Consider the following 19,196-nt stretch of genomic DNA (forward strand, 5'->3'; position numbering starts at 1 on the left):
GGAAAAAAAAAAAAAAAAAAAAAAAAAAAAAAAAAAAAAAAAGAGGTAACATATTTAAGTTGGACAATGTATTGTGTTTTCTTGCCATCCCTGTGTGCTTTAGTTTATGAATAATGAAAAAGAAAACCTTCTAAACTCAGCAAACTTCCCCACAAACCTCTTCTTCAAAGCTCTTTTATAACTAAGCCACCCAATATAGAAAGCCCTTCTCATTACCACCCTTGCACCTTGCGTTTTAAAAACTATATCTTATTTAAAATGATAATCCCTCCCTCCAGCACTACCCAGCTCCCACCTGGACTTTACTTTTCCCCAGGACACTCATCACCATCTGACGTGCCATGTATTCTGTTTATTTTGTTCAATGTCTATCTCTCCGTCCCCTAGAATGTGAACTCCATGAGGACAGAGATTCTTGTCCGTTTTGTTCACTTCTGTATCTCCAATGCCTACAGTATTGCTGGCACTTAGTAGACACTCAATAAAAAATTGTTGAATAAACAAATAAATGTGTAACCTCTCTCCAGCACTGAAAATATTTGTAAGAATAAAATACCAAATACCAAAAGCAATACAAGTCAGGACAAGTTGGGAAGTAAAAAAGAAAAATTATTTCATATCATTCCAGAGAATGAAAAGGGTCTTTGAAAAAGAGGATCAAAAAGAGGGCCATCTGCATGATAAAATGATGACCCTACTAAGCATCACAGAACGGATAAACTCATATTAGGAAATTCAACAGATATAATCCTATAATTGGATCAGCAGCTCTATAAGCAGATGGCATGTGGTAGGAAAGATGAAAAAATATATCATGTAAAGTCAGTACCCACATGGCAAAGGATATAAAATTTAAAAATGGAGCTTGGGTTTTCAGGTTCTTTACCTTTAACTTGGGTATTATATTCATGATGGCTAAAAAAATTGTCAGTTGATTGTCATTGATGTGGGGTTGAATACAGAATATTATAGCATAACATCTCTGTCATTACAGGGCCAAGTAAAACAGAACATTGGTGGAAGGATGAGTGTAGATCACGTTAAGAAGGCCTGAGGAAGTTGGGTGGAAATAGAATGAAAATGTAAAAACAAGGAAAGATGAGGTGGGGAAAATGAAATGACTAGAGAAAAAAAATTAATTAGAGGTGGAAAGAACCTTAGACATTATCTCAGCCAATGGCTCCATTTTATAGATGAGGAAACTGAGGCCCAGAGATCAGGTCAGGATCGGGTCAAGCAGTTAGTTAATGGCAGAGTTAGTTATCAGTAGAAATTATGTAAATTGTGGGCAAATCTGAAATTGGAGGAAGAACATATATTAAGAAAACAGGGCTGGAAGAGACATAGAACAGAAAGAGGAAAGGGAGATGGTGAGGAAAGTAGGAATGGCTCAAACAGAAGAGCCAACTCATCCTAATTTAAGAAGAAAGTAGAGGTCAGCCTGTCAAGTACGACAGAAGGGTGAAAGAGCTTGAGATCTGAGACAAGGGTTGACTTCACAATGTCTAATAATATCCACCCGCTACTCAAAAGTACAAGAACTGTGGGTATATTATTAAGTTCCAAAGAGACTACAGGGGACATCAGCAGAGACAGAAAAGAGGAAATTCAAGCATTCAGCATTTCTTAGAAGAATGGACAAGAAACCGAGAGTCCAACTATACTTGAGTTGGAAATCAGCTCCACTAGTCACAGGCTGTGTAACCTCAAGCTAGTTACTTAACCTCTCTGAGCCCCAAAGCCTCATGTTTAAAATAGAAATGATCATACATATCTGGCAGGGGTGTTGGAAAATTATATGAGAGAGTACATGAAAAATATCTGGCATATAATAGGAATTCAGTAGATGTTAGTTCTAGGTCAAGCTGACCCATGCCTTAGCCCAAATTGTCATTTCTTTAGTAATCCAAAGGCTGTGATCTGACCGGATTTCCCCACCTCTAGCACTCTTCTTGGCACTGAAGAGATGGAGAAAATGGAAACAAACATGAGGATATTTCAAAAAGTTCATGGGAAGATTCATAATATCTTCCAATTCAATTTTTTTCATGAAATTGTTTAAGTATCCTCGTATAAAGTAAGCTGCAGTGAATGAGAAAATACTCAGACACAGAACCTCTGAGTTTTGGGTATTGACCATGCTGGCCCTATTCAATATAGAACAGCTGCTTGGATGAGCCTTGAAGGCCCTGTGCCTCCCCGTGGTCTAAGCTGAGTGCCCCACACCTGCCTGATAACACCAGCCAAACCACATCCAAATGGAAAACCAAACTGGGTTTTACGAATAGTCATAAAAAGTGGAGAAAATGAAGTTCCATTGCTAAGTCATCTATAGAGCCCTGGTTTTACTGAATACAAATAGAGAGAATGAAATGTAAAATTCCAAAGTGAGAAAAAGGTAATTTTGCTTTTCCTGAAGAACCAAATGGTTTCCACTTTTCACTTTACTTTCTAAGATTCTACCCTCTATTGTCACAGGTGTTTTCATTTGGAAATTTTTTTCTGCTGATGTGCTAACTACCTCCTTCTGAAAGATCCCTGAGAAGCTAAATCAGAAGGCCAAATTCTTTATAAAATCTATCTTTTATATTCACAGATATGGATGTGGTGAGTAAATAAATCATTCCACCTCTAAATCATACCTTCCTCATTGTCCAGTGTATTTCAGGTCCTTGGGTTTTTTTTTTTTTTTTTTTTTTTTTGTCTTTTTCCGTGTCCGGCAACGGATCGCAACCCTCAGTGTTGCCCCCGTACCGGACCGGGGACCGGCAACGGGATCGCAGCCCTCGGTGTTGCTCCCGCGCCTCGCTCAGCCAGTGAGCAGGAACCGGTCTGCATATGGGATCCGAACCCTCAGTGGGAGCGCCGCGGCGCTTCCCAAGCGGCGCACTATAGCAGTGCACCACCGGGCTGGCCCTTGTTTTTTTTTTTTAATCAAAGCATACAGAATTTTATGTTTTCAAAAATGAACAGCATTTCATTTTTCTTTCATTTAATTGCTTTCTGTTTCTGGAATGTCAGCTCAGAAATCAAAAGTGTGTCATCCCTCAAGTAAACAAACAAATAAACAGCAAAAGACTCCAAAGGGAAACGGACAGAAGCAAGGAGAATTTCTGCTGCAGAAGCTGCCGTGTCCCTGGGCAGTAAGGACCTCAGCGCTCACCTTGCCATCGTGCCAGACGCTTTCATTTCCCTCTGGGTCAACATCATCCGTTGCCAAGGTGAGGCAGACCAGTCTCCGTTTCAGCCCCATGGCTTTAATCTGTTTCAGTGCTTGCTTTCCTATGAAGTCTGCTGGCTGCAAGAATCCAAGATAATGATGATGAATGAATGCTCAGACACTGTGACAAGGTTAGAGATGCAAGCATTTAAATTTGTCTTTGCTATTTTCTCTTCAATTACACATTAAATAAAAATACAGATTGGATCAAACGTCTAGACAAATATTTCTTAGTCCTCGAGTGACAGTATCAGCCATCTATTCCTTCAGAATGTTAGACTTAAGAGTAATAACTTGTGATGACAATTTTACCAGAACCACCTAGGCAGAAAAGCATCAGGCATATTGTGACGGTGGGTTATGAAAGTGACCCTTGTATCTAATAGATCCGGACAGGGGTATGGGCTGTCATGAGCAAAGCACAACTCAATTTTACGTATAGGAAGCCTTTTACAGGAAAGAAATTCACTTTTTCGAAATGTGATGCTAAAACAACCCCAAAATGTCATTATTTTTTTTCCTTCTTCAGAATAACGGCCTCTGGAACTCATTGAGTATTGGGTTGCATATATTAGTTCATTCAGGAAACATTTATTGAGCCTCTACTATCTGTGAGGCATTGTGCTAGGTAGGCCCTGTGGGTTACAAAATGGGTCAGACACCAACAGTTTGACCAAGAGCTTATTCTCTAACACTGTGCTTTACAACATGTCTTCTTCCATGCAATACATGACAGATGACATTCGTGTTTCTAATACACTCCCATGGACACACTCAGGGTTATTCCCTATGCAGCACAAGTGAGTGAGAGTGACACTGTTATAGGGATAACCTTGAATCCATTCTTATGTGTTAAAAAAAAAAAAAGTAGGAATCAGGCAAACTTGAAGACTATCCCACTTATTAGTAATACTCCTCACAACTGAGTAAGACACACAGGTGAGCAATGATTCCTCAGTGGAGACACTGAGCTCATAAGGGAGATATTATTCTACTCAACCAGAATGCCCGGGGACACTTGATAACTGTGATAAACTAGTCAGAGGCTAAGAGCAAGGAGATTGCCCAGGAGGGAAGGCAGACATCTCGTAGGATGTCAGGGTAGACTTCCACATAGTGTGCCCAAACAAGCAGCTCTTATCTTACAGAGGGGCGGAGGGTTTAAGGAATTTGTGATATACAACTTATATCTCTGCTGAATGAGATTTAATCAGAGATGACAATGTGGAAAACAAGATTCTCAAAACATTTCTCATATACAGAGTCACTACTCTCGGAAAGAAAAGAATGAAAACCGCCATGAACTTTAAGAAGGAAACAATATTTCATGCCAAAGATGTCCTTCATCACCAACATTTAGGACTTGTACAGCTCTTTCTGCACACAAAACATTTAGGACTGAGTACAATACACCCCCTTAGCCTCCCAGAGAAGCAGCAACAGGCTTCACTTGCCCTCACTTGCCCTCTGCTTGAGACTCCCCCAGTTCACTCTTTTACTGATACAGAGCTTCTAGGATGAGCCCAAATAAAGTAGGACCTCTACGGATATTGCAATTTTAAATTGCTGATCCGCATAGGGAGCTAAAGAAAGTTTCCATTAGTAAAGGTTAAAATAATGTGCAAAATGAAAGTCTAGTTCTCTCCTTCCCCAATGTGATCCAGGTGGTGAGAACCAACTATATGGCTTTATTATAAAACAAGATCACAAAAATTGGAAAAAAAAACACACTGGAACCCACATTATTTAATACAGAACCAATGGGGGAAAAACCACAGGAAGAGCTCAATTTATTTGAATTCATATATAGGATAAATGCACAATAACAAAAGTCATAACAACCAAAGTTTGCTATAATTTAAGCATGTATATCTAAATAAAAAAAGAACTCTGTAACAACAACAAAATTTTTTTCTATCTTATTTTGGGGAGTGGAGGGGGCAGCTGGATGGTACAAGGATCTGGAGGATCCAAACCCTTGACCTTGGTGTTATAACACCATGCTCTAACCAACTGAGCAACTGGCCAGCCCCGTGCTATCTTTTTAAAAGGAGACTTGCTGCCATAGATAAATAATGACAAGTGGTGTTTTTTTTTTTTTTTTTGCTTGCTTGTTTTTGTTTTTGTAAGTTCTTGTCTATGTAGCAGTCAGTAGCTAAACAGAAAAAAGTCTCATGCCTTACTGTGTGGAAAAGCACCACAATTCTGAGTGACCCATGCACTAGACACTAGATTGTGATTTGCAGAGGGCCAGCAGATCCTAAATCATTTCCTCACCTCCTGTCATGGAATCTGAATCCTCACCATTTAGATCTTGAAGGTTCTTGGTCGTTCTGAGTTCCTTATTAAAGAATTTTCTTACAATTATTCAACTGTTGTTAAGTCCCTGCTGTATATCAAATACTGTGTTAGGCATGGAGTACTCAGAGCTTAATGGAACATGGTCGTGCAGCTTCAGGGAGGCCCCTGGGGAAGTGCGACCCCCTTCCCTCCACATTGCAACTGCCCAGTCCTGAAATGATTATATCTCCTCAATGTTGTAACATATTAGAGGAAAAAAGAACAATTGGAAACCTAATAGCATGGTAGCTATCAATCAGTAATACCAGTTTTGAAACCATGACTCATAGTTGGTTCTGTTTGTAAAAATCACAAATGTTGTGTAAGCTTAAAACAAGTAAGTCTAATATGTGGAGCAGAAATGCAGATAAACAAACAAGCTATGATAGAGGTGTGTACAGTGCCTGGGGAGAGAGGGTGGGAATGGGGGCAGCATTCTCCTACCACCAATTTCATAGAGAAAGTTGCTTGAGTTAAGTTTTAAAAGATGAGTAGGTTTCATAATAACTATTATCTGCATAACCTTTTCCAAAAGTGCTTGTACTTACATTATAATTTGATCTTCCCAACAATCCACAGATGGTGAATTTAGGGTCTAAAAGAAGTGAATTAACTCAGCCAAAGACAAGCCATCAACAAACTGATTAAAAAGCAAGATCCCAGAAGTCTCAGCCCCATTCTTTTCCTCTACTGTGAATGGCCTTCACTGAGCCACTGAAGCCAATACCTGCTACTCCTCTGGAGAGGACGTTGGAAAGCTGGCCATGACCAAAGCTTGCAGAATTGGGGCCTTTTGGGGCTGCTGGATGAGAGCTATTGGGGTGGGGTGTCAGGAAGGGGACGAGTGCTGGAAGAGGAGCCTAACTCTACCTTTGCCAATTCACAATTTTAACAAAGGCCAAGTAACAACATCAGGTATCAACTAATCATGAGACAAACAGCAAAGTGTGTGTGCATGTTTGGGGTGAACGGCAGCCTATTTTCTTTAGAAAAAAAAATTACAGTAATAAACTCAGTAAAAAATAATAAATAACATTAATAAGTAACATTTACAATTTTATTAGGCACCTGCCACGTGTCAGACACTGTGCTGAGGGCTTTCCATTCATGAGCTCATTTAATCCTCATGGCAACCCTATGAGATAGAGATTTTCATCCCCAGTTTATGGAAGAGTAAACGGAGGCTCAGTGACAAGCAACATAAATCAGCACCTTAGATTCAATCCATATTTTTTTAAATGCCTGTGCCTGGAGTCTATCACTAGAAAGCAAGGCTGATATAAATACTCTAAATGAAAAGTGTTTCTTTTAAATTTCTTCTACGTGGTCTGATCCTATTTTGAATGACATGCATTACACCATATTTTTGCACTATGTGAAAGTATTTGAAAACACCCTGAAGGTTAATATTAATAAAATTTGACATCTATAGCTGTATATCCCTGAATTAGGAAGTGATCTTGTTAGTAATATCATCCTCAGACATGAATGAAAGCAATATTCTAACAAACCACAACCAAACCTCACTGAAAGTAAGAAACATACTCACAACACAGATAGGAGATAGCATCTGCCCCTTGAGACATTTCCCCCTCCCCAAACTAACCAGGCTCCTGACTTAGGAAGATTTAAAGTGGGGTGATCGAATTGCATTCTCATTCTACTTGGCTTTCCTCCCAAGATTGTAGATTTTACTCTACTATAGAGTTATTAATTATAAATGAGAGAAAAATGTGCCTGAAGGTTAATGCTGTAATTAAAATTGGTGCTTTCGAGATGACCCAAGAATATATTTCTTTAATGAGTCATTGCCAAATTAACTATATAAATAGCCATTAATATCTCTGAGAAATGTATACATTTCTGGGGCACTGAGACTATAGCTTAAAAATAGTCTTGGCTGGTGTTTTTTTAATTTATTAATTTCAAAATAGCAATAAAAGCTGTTAAAACAGCCACCTGTAATATGTACCAAATATAACATCCACCTATATGAAAATATTAAGTAAATTTTAGGTGAAATATAATTACTCATCTCTTATTGGCTCTATTAAAAGCACACATATTAAAGCACAAATCAGTATTTTTTTTTTTTTCCTTTTTGTCTTTTTTCGTGTCCGGCAACAGATCGCAACCCTCAGTGTCGCGCCCGTACCGGACCGGGACCGGCAAGGGATCACAAACCTCGGTGCTGCGCCCACACCTCGCTCAGCCAGTGAGCGGGAACCGGTCTGTATGTGGGATCCGAACCCTCGGCGGGAGCGCCACCACGCTCCCAAGCGGCGCACTGTAGCAGTGTGCCACCGGGCCGGCCCCACAAATCAGTATTTTTTTGGTCATGATTCTTAGGGCCATGGAGAGTTCTCAGATATGTAGTTAAAGTCAAATTTGACAGCAGCAGTGGTAGGAAGAATCCGATATGGAGAGTCAGGGTAGTGGGCTGGAACAGACCAAGGGGGAGATGATGGAAATTTAGTCCTGGACCTTTCCTTTTCTGTCTACACAGAGTCAAAACCCATCAGAAAATTCATGGAAGTCATCAGTTTGATTTAATCTTTTAGCCAAAATCCTTTTAATCTAAATATCAAAAGTTTTAAAGACATAAGGGAACCAGTGTAACATCCTGTATCCCCATAAACCCCCCCCCCCTTAGAAATCAGGCACAGACTGAAGAGAGACCCCACTGCTCACCAGCTTCTGCAAGTGGCAGAGTGAAGAAGAAAATCCAGGTGACAGCTTCTGCCACTGCCCTTTAATACTTTCCTGAAAAGCTTCTCATTTAAAATGGGCTTTGGATCATCATTTAAAACAATCCTAATGGGAATCCCTTTGTGAAGCATGTAGCCATTATTAACCTACGGTCTATGTAAATCCTAAATTCCTGTGGTCAGTTGTTCAGAACCCTGTACACCTGCACGTGTCTCACCAACACTAATAAAACCATTCACTGGATTCATTCACTTGGGGGAATGGATTGATTTAATACATCCCCCAATCAAGATAAACTATAGCATTGTTCATTTCATATTCCAAGAATTAAAATCACAGAAGTCTTTAAGCAAGTAGAAAATTTAGTCCAGTCTTGCTTTTCACAGGAGAAAAATAAGGCCCAACAAAGTCTTGCCCAAAGTGACAAAGTGAGTTAGCACCAAACCTGGAACACAGGCTCCTCAACTCTTGGTTCCTTCTCCACTATGCAGAGCTTCTGAACATTCCACATAAGTTCCCAACAACCACAATTTCAATATCTCTGATAGCAAAATGTTAAATTATTAGTTTAGCAACTAAAATTTGTTATTATTTGCTGGAAAATGAGCACTCCCACATACACGTAGTTTTCATTCTCTGCCCTTAGCAATTTAAAAGAAACAACTCATCTAGCATTTTTCTAAGCAAAATTACTAACCAGTTAAGAATTTTATCTCAAAAAAGTCTTTATATAACCAGAAAAGGGACCTTATTGGGGCCGGCCCGTGGCTCACTCGGGAGAGTGTGGTGCTGATAACACCAAGGCCGCGGGTTCGGATCCCATATAGGGATGGCCGGTTTGCTCACTGGCTGAGCGTGGTGCTGACAACACCAAGCCAAGGGTTGAGATCCCCTTACCGGTCATCTTTTAAAAAAAGAAAAAAAAGAAAAGGGACCTTATTAATTAAAAGAAAGGAGGGGATAAAATAGAAACCTGGGGAAAATATTTACAATATTATTTCTAAGCCAGGCCGATAATCAGGTTTATGAGCATTCAAACCAAACTAGATTTTTGAAAACTAAAATAGCCCCCATAAAATGTGCGTAATGACTTCTACTAGATTCAACATTAAAGAGAACATTTATTTTTCAGTTTTTGAATATAACGATTCAAAGGAAAATTGAAATGGACCATGACTTTATCAGATTTATGTTTAACTGCTTTAGCAACAATTACAATATAGAGTTTTCATCCTTTTAGAGTGAAGAACAATCACCCATTTGGTGTTTTAAGTATCGCACTTAAACCTAAGTGCAAACTAAATAATTACTGAAGGAAATAAGAAAAGCACGAAGAAATGAGGCCTCAATAGGGACCCAAGATCTTCCTTGCTGGGGTCTTCAAAAAACTGAAAAGATTTTACATATAGCTGCTTTTCCCTAAATGATTTATTTAGGTTCAATTTAATAAAGTGGAAAGGAACTAACATTTAGTGAAGTAGCAAATGTTCTTTATCTCATCTAATACTTATAGCAAACTTATGAGGCAGATATTTTATCCATTTTACAGATGAGAAAAAGTGAAGTGCTTCTAGATTAAGCAATTTGTTTAGTCTTAGGACTAGTAAGTGGCAAAACCACAATTCAAACCCTTCAACAAATATTTACTGAGCCCCCACTAATGATCAGACACAGTGCTAGGCCTGTGGATTCTTGGCCTCTGTCCTCAGAGTTCAGCCTATTTGAGGAGGCAGCCAGTAATACAGGGTGTGATAAGCACCACTGCTGAGATAGGTACAGAGTGCTATAGAAGAGGGGGCCCCAATACTCCCCTCAATATCCTCTCTATATGAAGGAACCAAAGCCATACTTCCAAAGCGGAGCTCTCCAAACCCATGTGCTCAGCTGCCTTCTGGGACTCTCCACTTGGCTATCACATAAACCTCCAACCCACAAATCCTCCCAACCACCCAACCACACCCCTCCTCCTGTGTTTCCCGGTTCTTTAATTGTCCTCCATCTTTCTCTCCACCCCTTTCCCATGCAGTCCCTCATGTGGTCACCATTCTACCTTCTAATATCACTCATTCCTCTTTCTTCTCCATCCTATGGCCACTGCTTTAGTTGAAGCCTTTGCCATCTCTGCACTAGATTTCTTTAATAATTGGGAAGATGATCTCCCAGTGACCAAACCAACTCAACTCACTTTTCGTCTGTTTTCTATCACCAGTGTCACTCCTTACTTGAAGTGGTTCAACCTCTCTCCAACAACTTCAAGATACACTCCAAACTTCTTAGCCTGGCAGATGAGATGACGAGATCCTAAGACTTTTCTAGAATCATCTCTTGACACTACTTTCAACAACAAAATATTTACTGGGCATCTGCTACGTGCCAGCCCTGAGCTACGTGTTGGGGATAAAATGACAAACAAAACATATTTTGTATTGACAGCACCTGTATAAAATGACAAAACATATCTTGTATTGTACTCAAGAAGTTTAGGTTCTGTTCAAAAGAAAAAGAGGAAAAATAAACAAAATCATTGCAAGCTCTAAGTCCTATTAGAAGAACAAAGCTGCAAAATTTCTTTTAAAAATTAACTAATAAAATCCAACAATATATAAAGAGGTAATGCATCATTACCAAGTGACTTTTATCCCAGAAGTAAAAGGTTGGCTTAACATTAGAACATTAATAAATGCAATATACCATATAACAAAGTAAAAAAATAAAATTAAAAAACATACTATTATCTCAGTAGATGCAGAAACATCATTTGATAAAATCCAGTATCTCTTCCTTATTTAAAAAAAAAATAGCACTAAGAATAGAAGGAAATGCCCTCAGCCTGACAAAAAGCACTCACGAAAAACCTACAGCTAACATCATACTTAATGATGAAAGACTGAATGCTTTTCACCTAAGATTAGGAACAAAATAAGGATGTTTGTTAGCACTACATCTATTCACCTTTCTTAAAGATCCAACCAGGGGAGGTTCCAGCCAGTACAATAAGGCAAGAAAAAGACATAAAAGGCATCCAGATTAGAAAAGACAAGAAAAAGCTTTATTTTTATACAACATAATTATCCACTTACAAGATTCAATGGAATCTAAAAAAAGCTACTAAAACTACTAAGTTGATATAGAAAGTTGCAAAATATACTATCAACATACAAAACCAATTATATTTCTATATATTAGCATAAACAACTGAGAATTGAAATTAAAAATACCATTTACAATAGTATCCAAATATGAAATACTTAAGGATAAATCTGTAAAAAGATGCACAAGAACTGTGTACTGAACACTACAAAACATTTCTGAGAGAAGTTAAAGATAACCTAAATAAATGGAGAGACATAACCTGTTCATGAATCGGAAGACCCGAAATGACTTATAGATATAATGCAATTCCAATCAAAATCTCAGCAAGCTTTTCTGGTATAAATTGATGAGCTGATTCTAAAATTCATGGAAATTCAAAAGACCTGGAATAGCCAAAACAACTTTGAAAAAGAACAAAGTTGCAAGGCTATCACAACTTTATTTAATCTATAGTAATCAGGACAGTGTAGTATTAGTGCCAAGAAGGAGAAATAGACCAAAGGAAAACAGTAGAATCTAAAAATAGACCAACAAACATATGGACAACTGATTTTTGACATAGGTATAAATAAAGGCAATGAAATGCAGAATGTACAATGTTTTTAACAAATGGTGCTGGAATCAAGTGGACATCCACATGCCAAACAAACAAACAAACAAACAAACAAAAAAACCCCCTTCAATCCATACCTCATACCAGATAAAAAATGAACTAAAACTGGATCATAGACCTAAATGTAAAAAATAAGATGATAAAACTTCTAAAAGAAAACACAGGAGAAAAATCTTTGTGACTTTAGGGTTAGGCAAAGATTTCTTAGATATGACACCAAAACCATGATCCACAAAAGGACAAATTTATAAGGCTATAAAAATTCAAAAATTAAAAATTTCTGCTCTTTGAAAGACACTATTAGACAAATGAGACAAGACACAGACTGGGAAAAAAATATCTAATAAAGGATTTGTATCTAGAAATCTAGAATACACAACAGAAACTGGATATATAAGGATAATCATTCAATGGCTGTGAGTTCAATATATTCTGGAGCTGTTTCGGGAATGATAAACCACACTCCGGCCTAGGTTTTACTGCCCTTGCTCTCCCCTCCCTTCCCCTTTTCCTCCTTATCACTCAGCAACAGAAAATGGGTGAGACAATAAGGATGTCTTAATTAAAATGACACAATTATGTGGCTCACAAAGATAACAAAGTACCAATGTCTTCAACCACTACGCTAAGTGGTATGTCATAGAATTTTAGACTTGCAAAGAGAGCCTTTATTTTTCAGATTAGAAATCTCAGGCACAAAATGAAGTTAAATGGCTTTCCCAGGCCACATCGCCAGAATTCAGTGACTTTAAAAAAAAAAAAAAAATTCACTTACTGCCCAATTCTAAACACACAAACGAACAAAGATTCAGGCCAGAATATCATTCACCAGTAGCCTAGCCAGGAGAGGTCACAGATCTACTAACTCACTTCCAATCCACTACAGATTCTACAACACTATCTTCTGACCAGCCCACTTCATTTTCTGCTTTCCTGAGTACTCTCAGGAACATAGCTGGTATGAGGTTGAAAGAACTAAGACAGTAATTCTCAATCTTCATTGCATAATAAAACCACCTGTGGAGCTTTGAAAAGAAACCTGGACCCTACATCCAGAGTTGAACTAATTGGCTTGAAGTAGGTCAATATTCTCAAACAAACTGCATCAGAATCCCCTAGCAGGGGCCAGCCGTGGCTCACTCGGGAGAGTGCGGTGCTGACAACACCAAGGCCTATGGGTTCGGATCCCATACAGGGATGACCAGTTTGCTCACTTTGGAGAGCGTGGTGCTGACAACACCAAGTCAAGGGTTAAGATCCCCTTACTGGTCACCTTTTAAAAAAAGAATCACCTGGCAGGCTTATTAAACCATACTGTTGCGTCCCCCCTTCCCCCCCGCCCGTGAGATTCTGGTTTTTTTGGATCTGGAATGGTATACAATAATTTGCATTTTCTACTAAATCCCTTGGTGACACTGATGTTGCTGGTCTGTGGACCACATTTTGAGAATCATTGGGGCAGGGATCAGGTAATTTTTTAAGTTCTTCAAGATAGTCATGTTCAGCCAGTTGAAAAATCACTGGCCTAAAAAAGTCATTCTCAATCTTTTCTGGAATCACCTGGGGAATTAAAAAACAACTGATGCCTGAGTCCCTACACTAGAGATTCTTTTTTTAGTTGATCTGGGGTACAGCCAGGGCCTTGGGATTTTTAAAAGCAAGATATTATTTGAAAAAAATCATACCCCAGATTCTAATGTCCAGCCAGGACAGAATCACGGAAAATTTTCTGCCTCTTCAGTTCTTATTACTATCTACCTAAAATTTCCCCAAGACAGTTGGATACTTTTACCACTACAACATATTAAAAATTCCTTTCTAACTTGCTGTCTATGAACAATGGTTTCTTTCCCCTTTGATGTTTTAATAATAGCTAATGTTTATTGAATGCTTAGGACACAGGCGTGGTGGTGAGTGCTTTACCTCTTTAGCAGGTTTTTTTGGTTGTTTTGTTTCTGCTTACTAGTTATGCTTTAAATAATCTTTCCTCAACAACAGACCCTGTATTTTCCAGAATCATCATCTTCTAACTTGTGGTTAATATATACCACAATTTATTGTTTCTTTTTTTCTTTTTTTGTCCTTTTTGTGACCGGTAAGGGGATAGCAACCCTTGGCTTGGTGTCGTCCACACCACGCGCTCAGCCAGTGAGTGCACCGGCCATCCCTATATAGGATCCGAACCCGCTGCGCTCCCAGCGCCACACTCTCCCGAGGTGCGCCACGGGGTCGGCCCTATTGTTTCTACTGGTTAGAAACTCAAGACAGGGAAAAACGAGGAGGGGGACAGGAAGAGGGAAAGGGACAGGAGGGAGCATGAGAGGGAGGAATAATCTTATTTAAAAAAAAAATTCTTCTGATCTGCTTAAACACATTATACCCAGTACTTGAGTCCCTGTGAATCTTGGCTAGAGTTTTCCAGAAATGGACAAAGATTCAGTAATTCCCCGAGGAAAATTACAAGAATATCTATGACTCCACCCTAAGGCAGCTGATTTTCCTCTTGCTTTTGATTAATGTATCTCTTCCATTTCCAACAACAAAAAAAGCCACTGATTCTTCCCCCAAAAGTAACTTCCTTTGGAACAAATCAAAATATCATTAAGAACAACGAGACGAGTTGTTTCACGTAAAAGGTTTTTAGTTAAGGAGATTTAAAAAGTATGTACAGTATTCAATTATTTTGGTAAATGCTTCCTCTCAGAGCCCTTGTCTCATTTTCCACAAGATGGCACTGTTGGGTACTGCCAGACAACCCTCCCGGGCAGAGTGGTGTTTGCAGAATGTATTCAGGTGTATTTCAGAAGAATGTATTTATTCTACAGCCTTAATTCCTGAAATACCACTTGTTGCAAGCTTCATGAGATCTGAGAGCCATCAGGAGTGTATCTTTAACTTTTAGACCCGTGGTTCGGCAAGATGTTTCATAAGTGGTACTTAATAAGAGTTTACTGGATGAATGTGTGCACATACACGTGTCTACTTCACATAGGCCAATGTTGGGGGGCTGAGGCTGAGGCACCTCCACAAGGGAAGGAAGCAGGTGCACTGGCACCGTCTTGCTTTGTGACTGAAGAGTGTTCAACGCTCCATTCTTCTTTTCCCTACAGTCTTATTCGTTTGAGAACACAATTCACCCTAATGAGGCCTGATGGCCCATCTCCTCACCCAATCATCTTCCTCAAAATCGGCAAAGCAGTTACTCTGATCCTACCATAAAACAAAAATTAGTTATAAGAAAAACATGACTGTGGGAGTTATCATTTAATAAAAGGTAGTCCACACAAATTCTATAGTATATATTGCCAGAAAAAGAAATTCCTGGGCAGTTTTTCAAGTCTGATAAGCCTATTGTGGGAAAGCACCTTGTTGGGAAAAGTGGTAGATGAGAACACTCAACAATGAGGTCAGAGGTCACCTTCAACCTGGGTTGAAGCCATGACCTCCCGCAGGTCTCTTTGCCTCTCTGTGCTTCAGTTTCCTCACCCTCAAATGAGGAGGGGGTATCGGGTGATCTCCAGGGACCCTTCCAGCTCTGACACAGGCTGCCTCTCTGTATTCTTCACATTATGGCTCATACAATCATTGTGTAAATGCTTAAGGGCCAAGCAGAGAATTCTACGTATTTGCTTTGAAGAGAAAGAAAGGATTGATTTCAAACAATTGTAAAATGCCAGGGTTTTTTGTTTTGTTTGTTTTGTTTTTTGTTTCATTATTGAATACAAATACCCCCTTGTATTAGCTGCTGCTTCTGTTTTCATATAGTATCTATTAGGCTAGGGCTCAGACCCTTCAAACACATTGTATAGACTGGGTCACAGACCTCTCATATACAGGCTGGGTCACAGACCCCTCACAGGTCACGAGCTAGGTAATTGGAAAAAGATCCTGGGAGCCACTGGCAGAGTTAATAGATTCATTCCAATGTGAGCTCAGTCCTCAACTTCCTCAGTAGCAGCAGCAGTGGTGGCCTCCTGGAGTATCCCAGGGGCTCTGGCAGCAAAAGCTTGCAGTAACAGCTCACAGCAACAGCCTCCAGCAGCAGTAGCAGCCCCCTTGTGGTCTCCCTGTGGCCCCTTGGGTTGCTCCGGGGGTGGGAAGCACTGTAGATCAGAGCCACTTGTCCTTTATACTTAAGTCTGATAACTCAGGAACACATGGGTGTGAGTCAGACAACCCAGGAACACCTGGGTGACCACAGCATCCACAGACAATAGCCAAGGAACACCTGGGTGCACGTGCACAGTTATCATTTACATCAAATGCTTGGCAAGATTCCAAATCCCTGGGGGTTCCTGACCATTTACCTTCACTTTCCCTACAGCATAAATTTTCCCAAGCAGTATAAATTTGCAGTATATTATTCTTTAAAATGTTGTAAGAAGCCAGTTCAGGTAACATTTTGGTTTTTAGGCACATGACCTGAATGATCAAGTTACAAAGCTAATAAGTTTTTCAGGAACCTGTTTGAAATTGCTGTTAAACCACAATAAAGTTGTCGTGAAACCACCATATAGGATCTGTGTAACAAAGTTGATCCAATCTATTCACCTGTCTTGGAAATTAGCAAGCATCACCATGATTAGGTTGATACCAACTAACTACCTGAATCAACATAATTGAAAGAGATTGGCTCAGTCAGGGCCCAGTCCTTGGGCTACATGGACCTTGATCCAATAAAATCACTAGGAATTAACTTTGTGACACCTGAATGAGAACGGTCAATTCAGAAATTATAAAAACGCACTGTAAATCAAAATTAGCATCTATTAAACTACTAATTTCCTTCTGAGCTGAGCTTTGGTTATTCAGTAATGCAATTTAAAATAACTAATAAATATACAATCCATACCTGCTAATAATCATAAAGAGAGTTTTAAAAATCCAATTTCAATATGAGAGGTCATTTATCTATGACTTATCCACAAACAATAATATCCAAACACCAAAGCGAAAGCATCAGTTATCTATCAGTGACCAACAGAACTTTAATGCTTTCAAGAATCAGGCCATTTTTATCCTCATTTTAAATAGCTAAACTAGACTTCTGTTATCAGAAGGAGCAATCTGTTGCTAGAGTCTGCATGAATTCCAAGCACCTGCTTTCTCTGGTATGGAGGGAGATGGTACCTCATAAAAATAAAAGCCATGGGAAAAATGTACAGAAAGCTATTCCCTTTAAAACCCTTTAGAAGGTTCTTTCTCCTAAAACCTAATACTGTAAATATACATGTTTTATGCTAATATCTTAGCTCAGAATTTGGGAGCTGATGCAGGGACATTTAAAAAGTTTCTTTAGCTTTATTTACATACACGTGTTCACATATTTCCACAGGATTGGAAAACAGCCTTCAGTTTATAAGCACCTAGGGCAGGACAGTTTATTTTTGGAATTCTAACAAGCACCCTAAACAGCAGCAGCTTCTGTTCCTATGCTTCAATACTACCACTAAGTGCAACTCTATTAACTTCTTTTATAATACATTTTAGACACTGCTCAGTCAGATAACCTCATTTATATTTGCAGGTCTTATGTTGATAAGCTAGGCTGTAATAAATTGGTTTTATGATATGCTTTTCCACAATAATTATGTAGGGTAATGTTTGTCTCAAACCTTAGGTGCATCAGAATCCCCCACAGGGCTTGTTAAAATACAGATTGGTTGGCCTGGCTCCCAGAGAGTCTGATTTAGTAGGCCTGGAGTGGGACCTGAGATTTGCATTTCTAACAAGCTCCCAGGTAATACTGATGCTATGAGTCTGAGGACCACACTTTGAGAACCACTGAAGTAGGGTTTCCTTTGCAGTTTTAATATCAGTTCTGTCTCTTTGGGCCCATATTAGCTTCTCAGTAAATATCCATTTTATGCTGAACATGTGAAATGTGTGATTTGTTTATATTTAGATGTTGCCATTACATACAAAGACACATTAAGCATCTGGATAGATTAAGCATTAAGCAGATGGATAGATCTGCTGAGGGAGGCTGCTTCATGCTGTGAGCATCCAGGAAGAGTCAATGATGCGGTATGTTTGATTAGCTAATGTGCAACTTCACAGTCACCAAGAGTTAACGTGACTTACATGACATGGTGCAATTTCTACAAGGATGTTTCCTGAAATCTGACTGATAATCTTTTTATCTTTACTAATTTTCATCTTAGATTCAGATTTAGCCCTTAAAGATGCAGGATTCTGCTGTCTTAAGTCTACAAACATACTCCAGTAGGTTGAACTGATCAAATTCTGACAAAAGATGAATATTAAGAAATTGAGCAATGCTTAGTATCTATGTTCAACTCATTTCTCCTATAATCACACTTGGTTAAATTGTAAAGCATGGCTCTGTCACAAAACAGCATCATAAAGATTTACTTCAAGCATACTTTGGAATGTAAACATACCTTATTTAACTTAATAAAATATTCCAGTCCAGCTTCCAAGGGATTTGTGTCACAGTTCATCTAAAAGGGAAACACACATTTTAAATCTCAGATGAATGCAAATCATTTCAGTAACATCACTTCCATATCCACCCATAATTTTTTGGAGAGAGACACTATTTGATTTTGGATCCAGATTCTGAAAAAGGCAAATTATGGACTGGTCTCCAAAACAATTTATTATTCAAAATTCAAATGTAGCTTTTCAGCAAATATTGTCATTCGAATATAGCAAATATAGAAACTAAAATTAAGTTTGTTTCCATAGCTTTTATTTTAATGAACATCTGAAGTATAGTACATGATGTTTCACACATTTATGTAATAATTAGGTTTTAAAAAGTTATTAAGTAATTTACTAATCTTAAAATCAGCCAGGAATTAGGGTAAGGAGAGGGAAAAACAGATGGCAAGAAAATGACTTCCATAGAATTCAGGAAAGAAAAAGGAAAAAAATAAAGGTTGGATCTCAATCTTTTCAAATACAGTTGAGTCATTACAATATACAAAACAAAATCTAATATTTGGTAATAGGCCTGAAGTTAATGGTTTTTGCTTCTTTGTTTTATTGTTTTCTTTTGCTGTAAGAGAACTAGTCTAAACCCCCTAAAAAGTAGTCAAACTTTTAAAGACAACAAAGCACTTACATATACCAAATGAATAATATAAACTTGTTTTACGTAACATTAAATTTGGTCTCATATTTCTTAATCAACTTGAGCTCCTGTGGAATTATTTTTTATCTGCTCAAAATTTCACGATTTCTTCAGGGGGGAAA

General features: G+C 38.6%; 1 protein-coding gene across 1 annotated transcript in view; it reads right to left on the reverse strand.

Annotated features, from left to right (window-relative positions):
- Positions 1–19,196, reverse strand: part of DMGDH (dimethylglycine dehydrogenase) — a 62,689-nt gene that overhangs the window by 4,708 nt on the left and 38,785 nt on the right. The window contains exons 14-15 of the mRNA XM_008581145.1: positions 18,380–18,439; positions 3,164–3,298 (exon numbers count right to left, since the gene is read on the reverse strand). Of these exons, the coding sequence (XP_008579367.1) occupies positions 3,164–3,298; positions 18,380–18,439 (195 nt within the window). The remainder of the gene's footprint in view (positions 1–3,163; positions 3,299–18,379; positions 18,440–19,196) is intronic.

Source organism: Galeopterus variegatus, unplaced genomic scaffold (genome assembly GCF_000696425.1).
Source record: "Galeopterus variegatus unplaced genomic scaffold, G_variegatus-3.0.2 Scaffold2280, whole genome shotgun sequence".
Classification (NCBI taxonomy): Eukaryota; Metazoa; Chordata; class Mammalia; order Dermoptera; family Cynocephalidae; genus Galeopterus; species Galeopterus variegatus.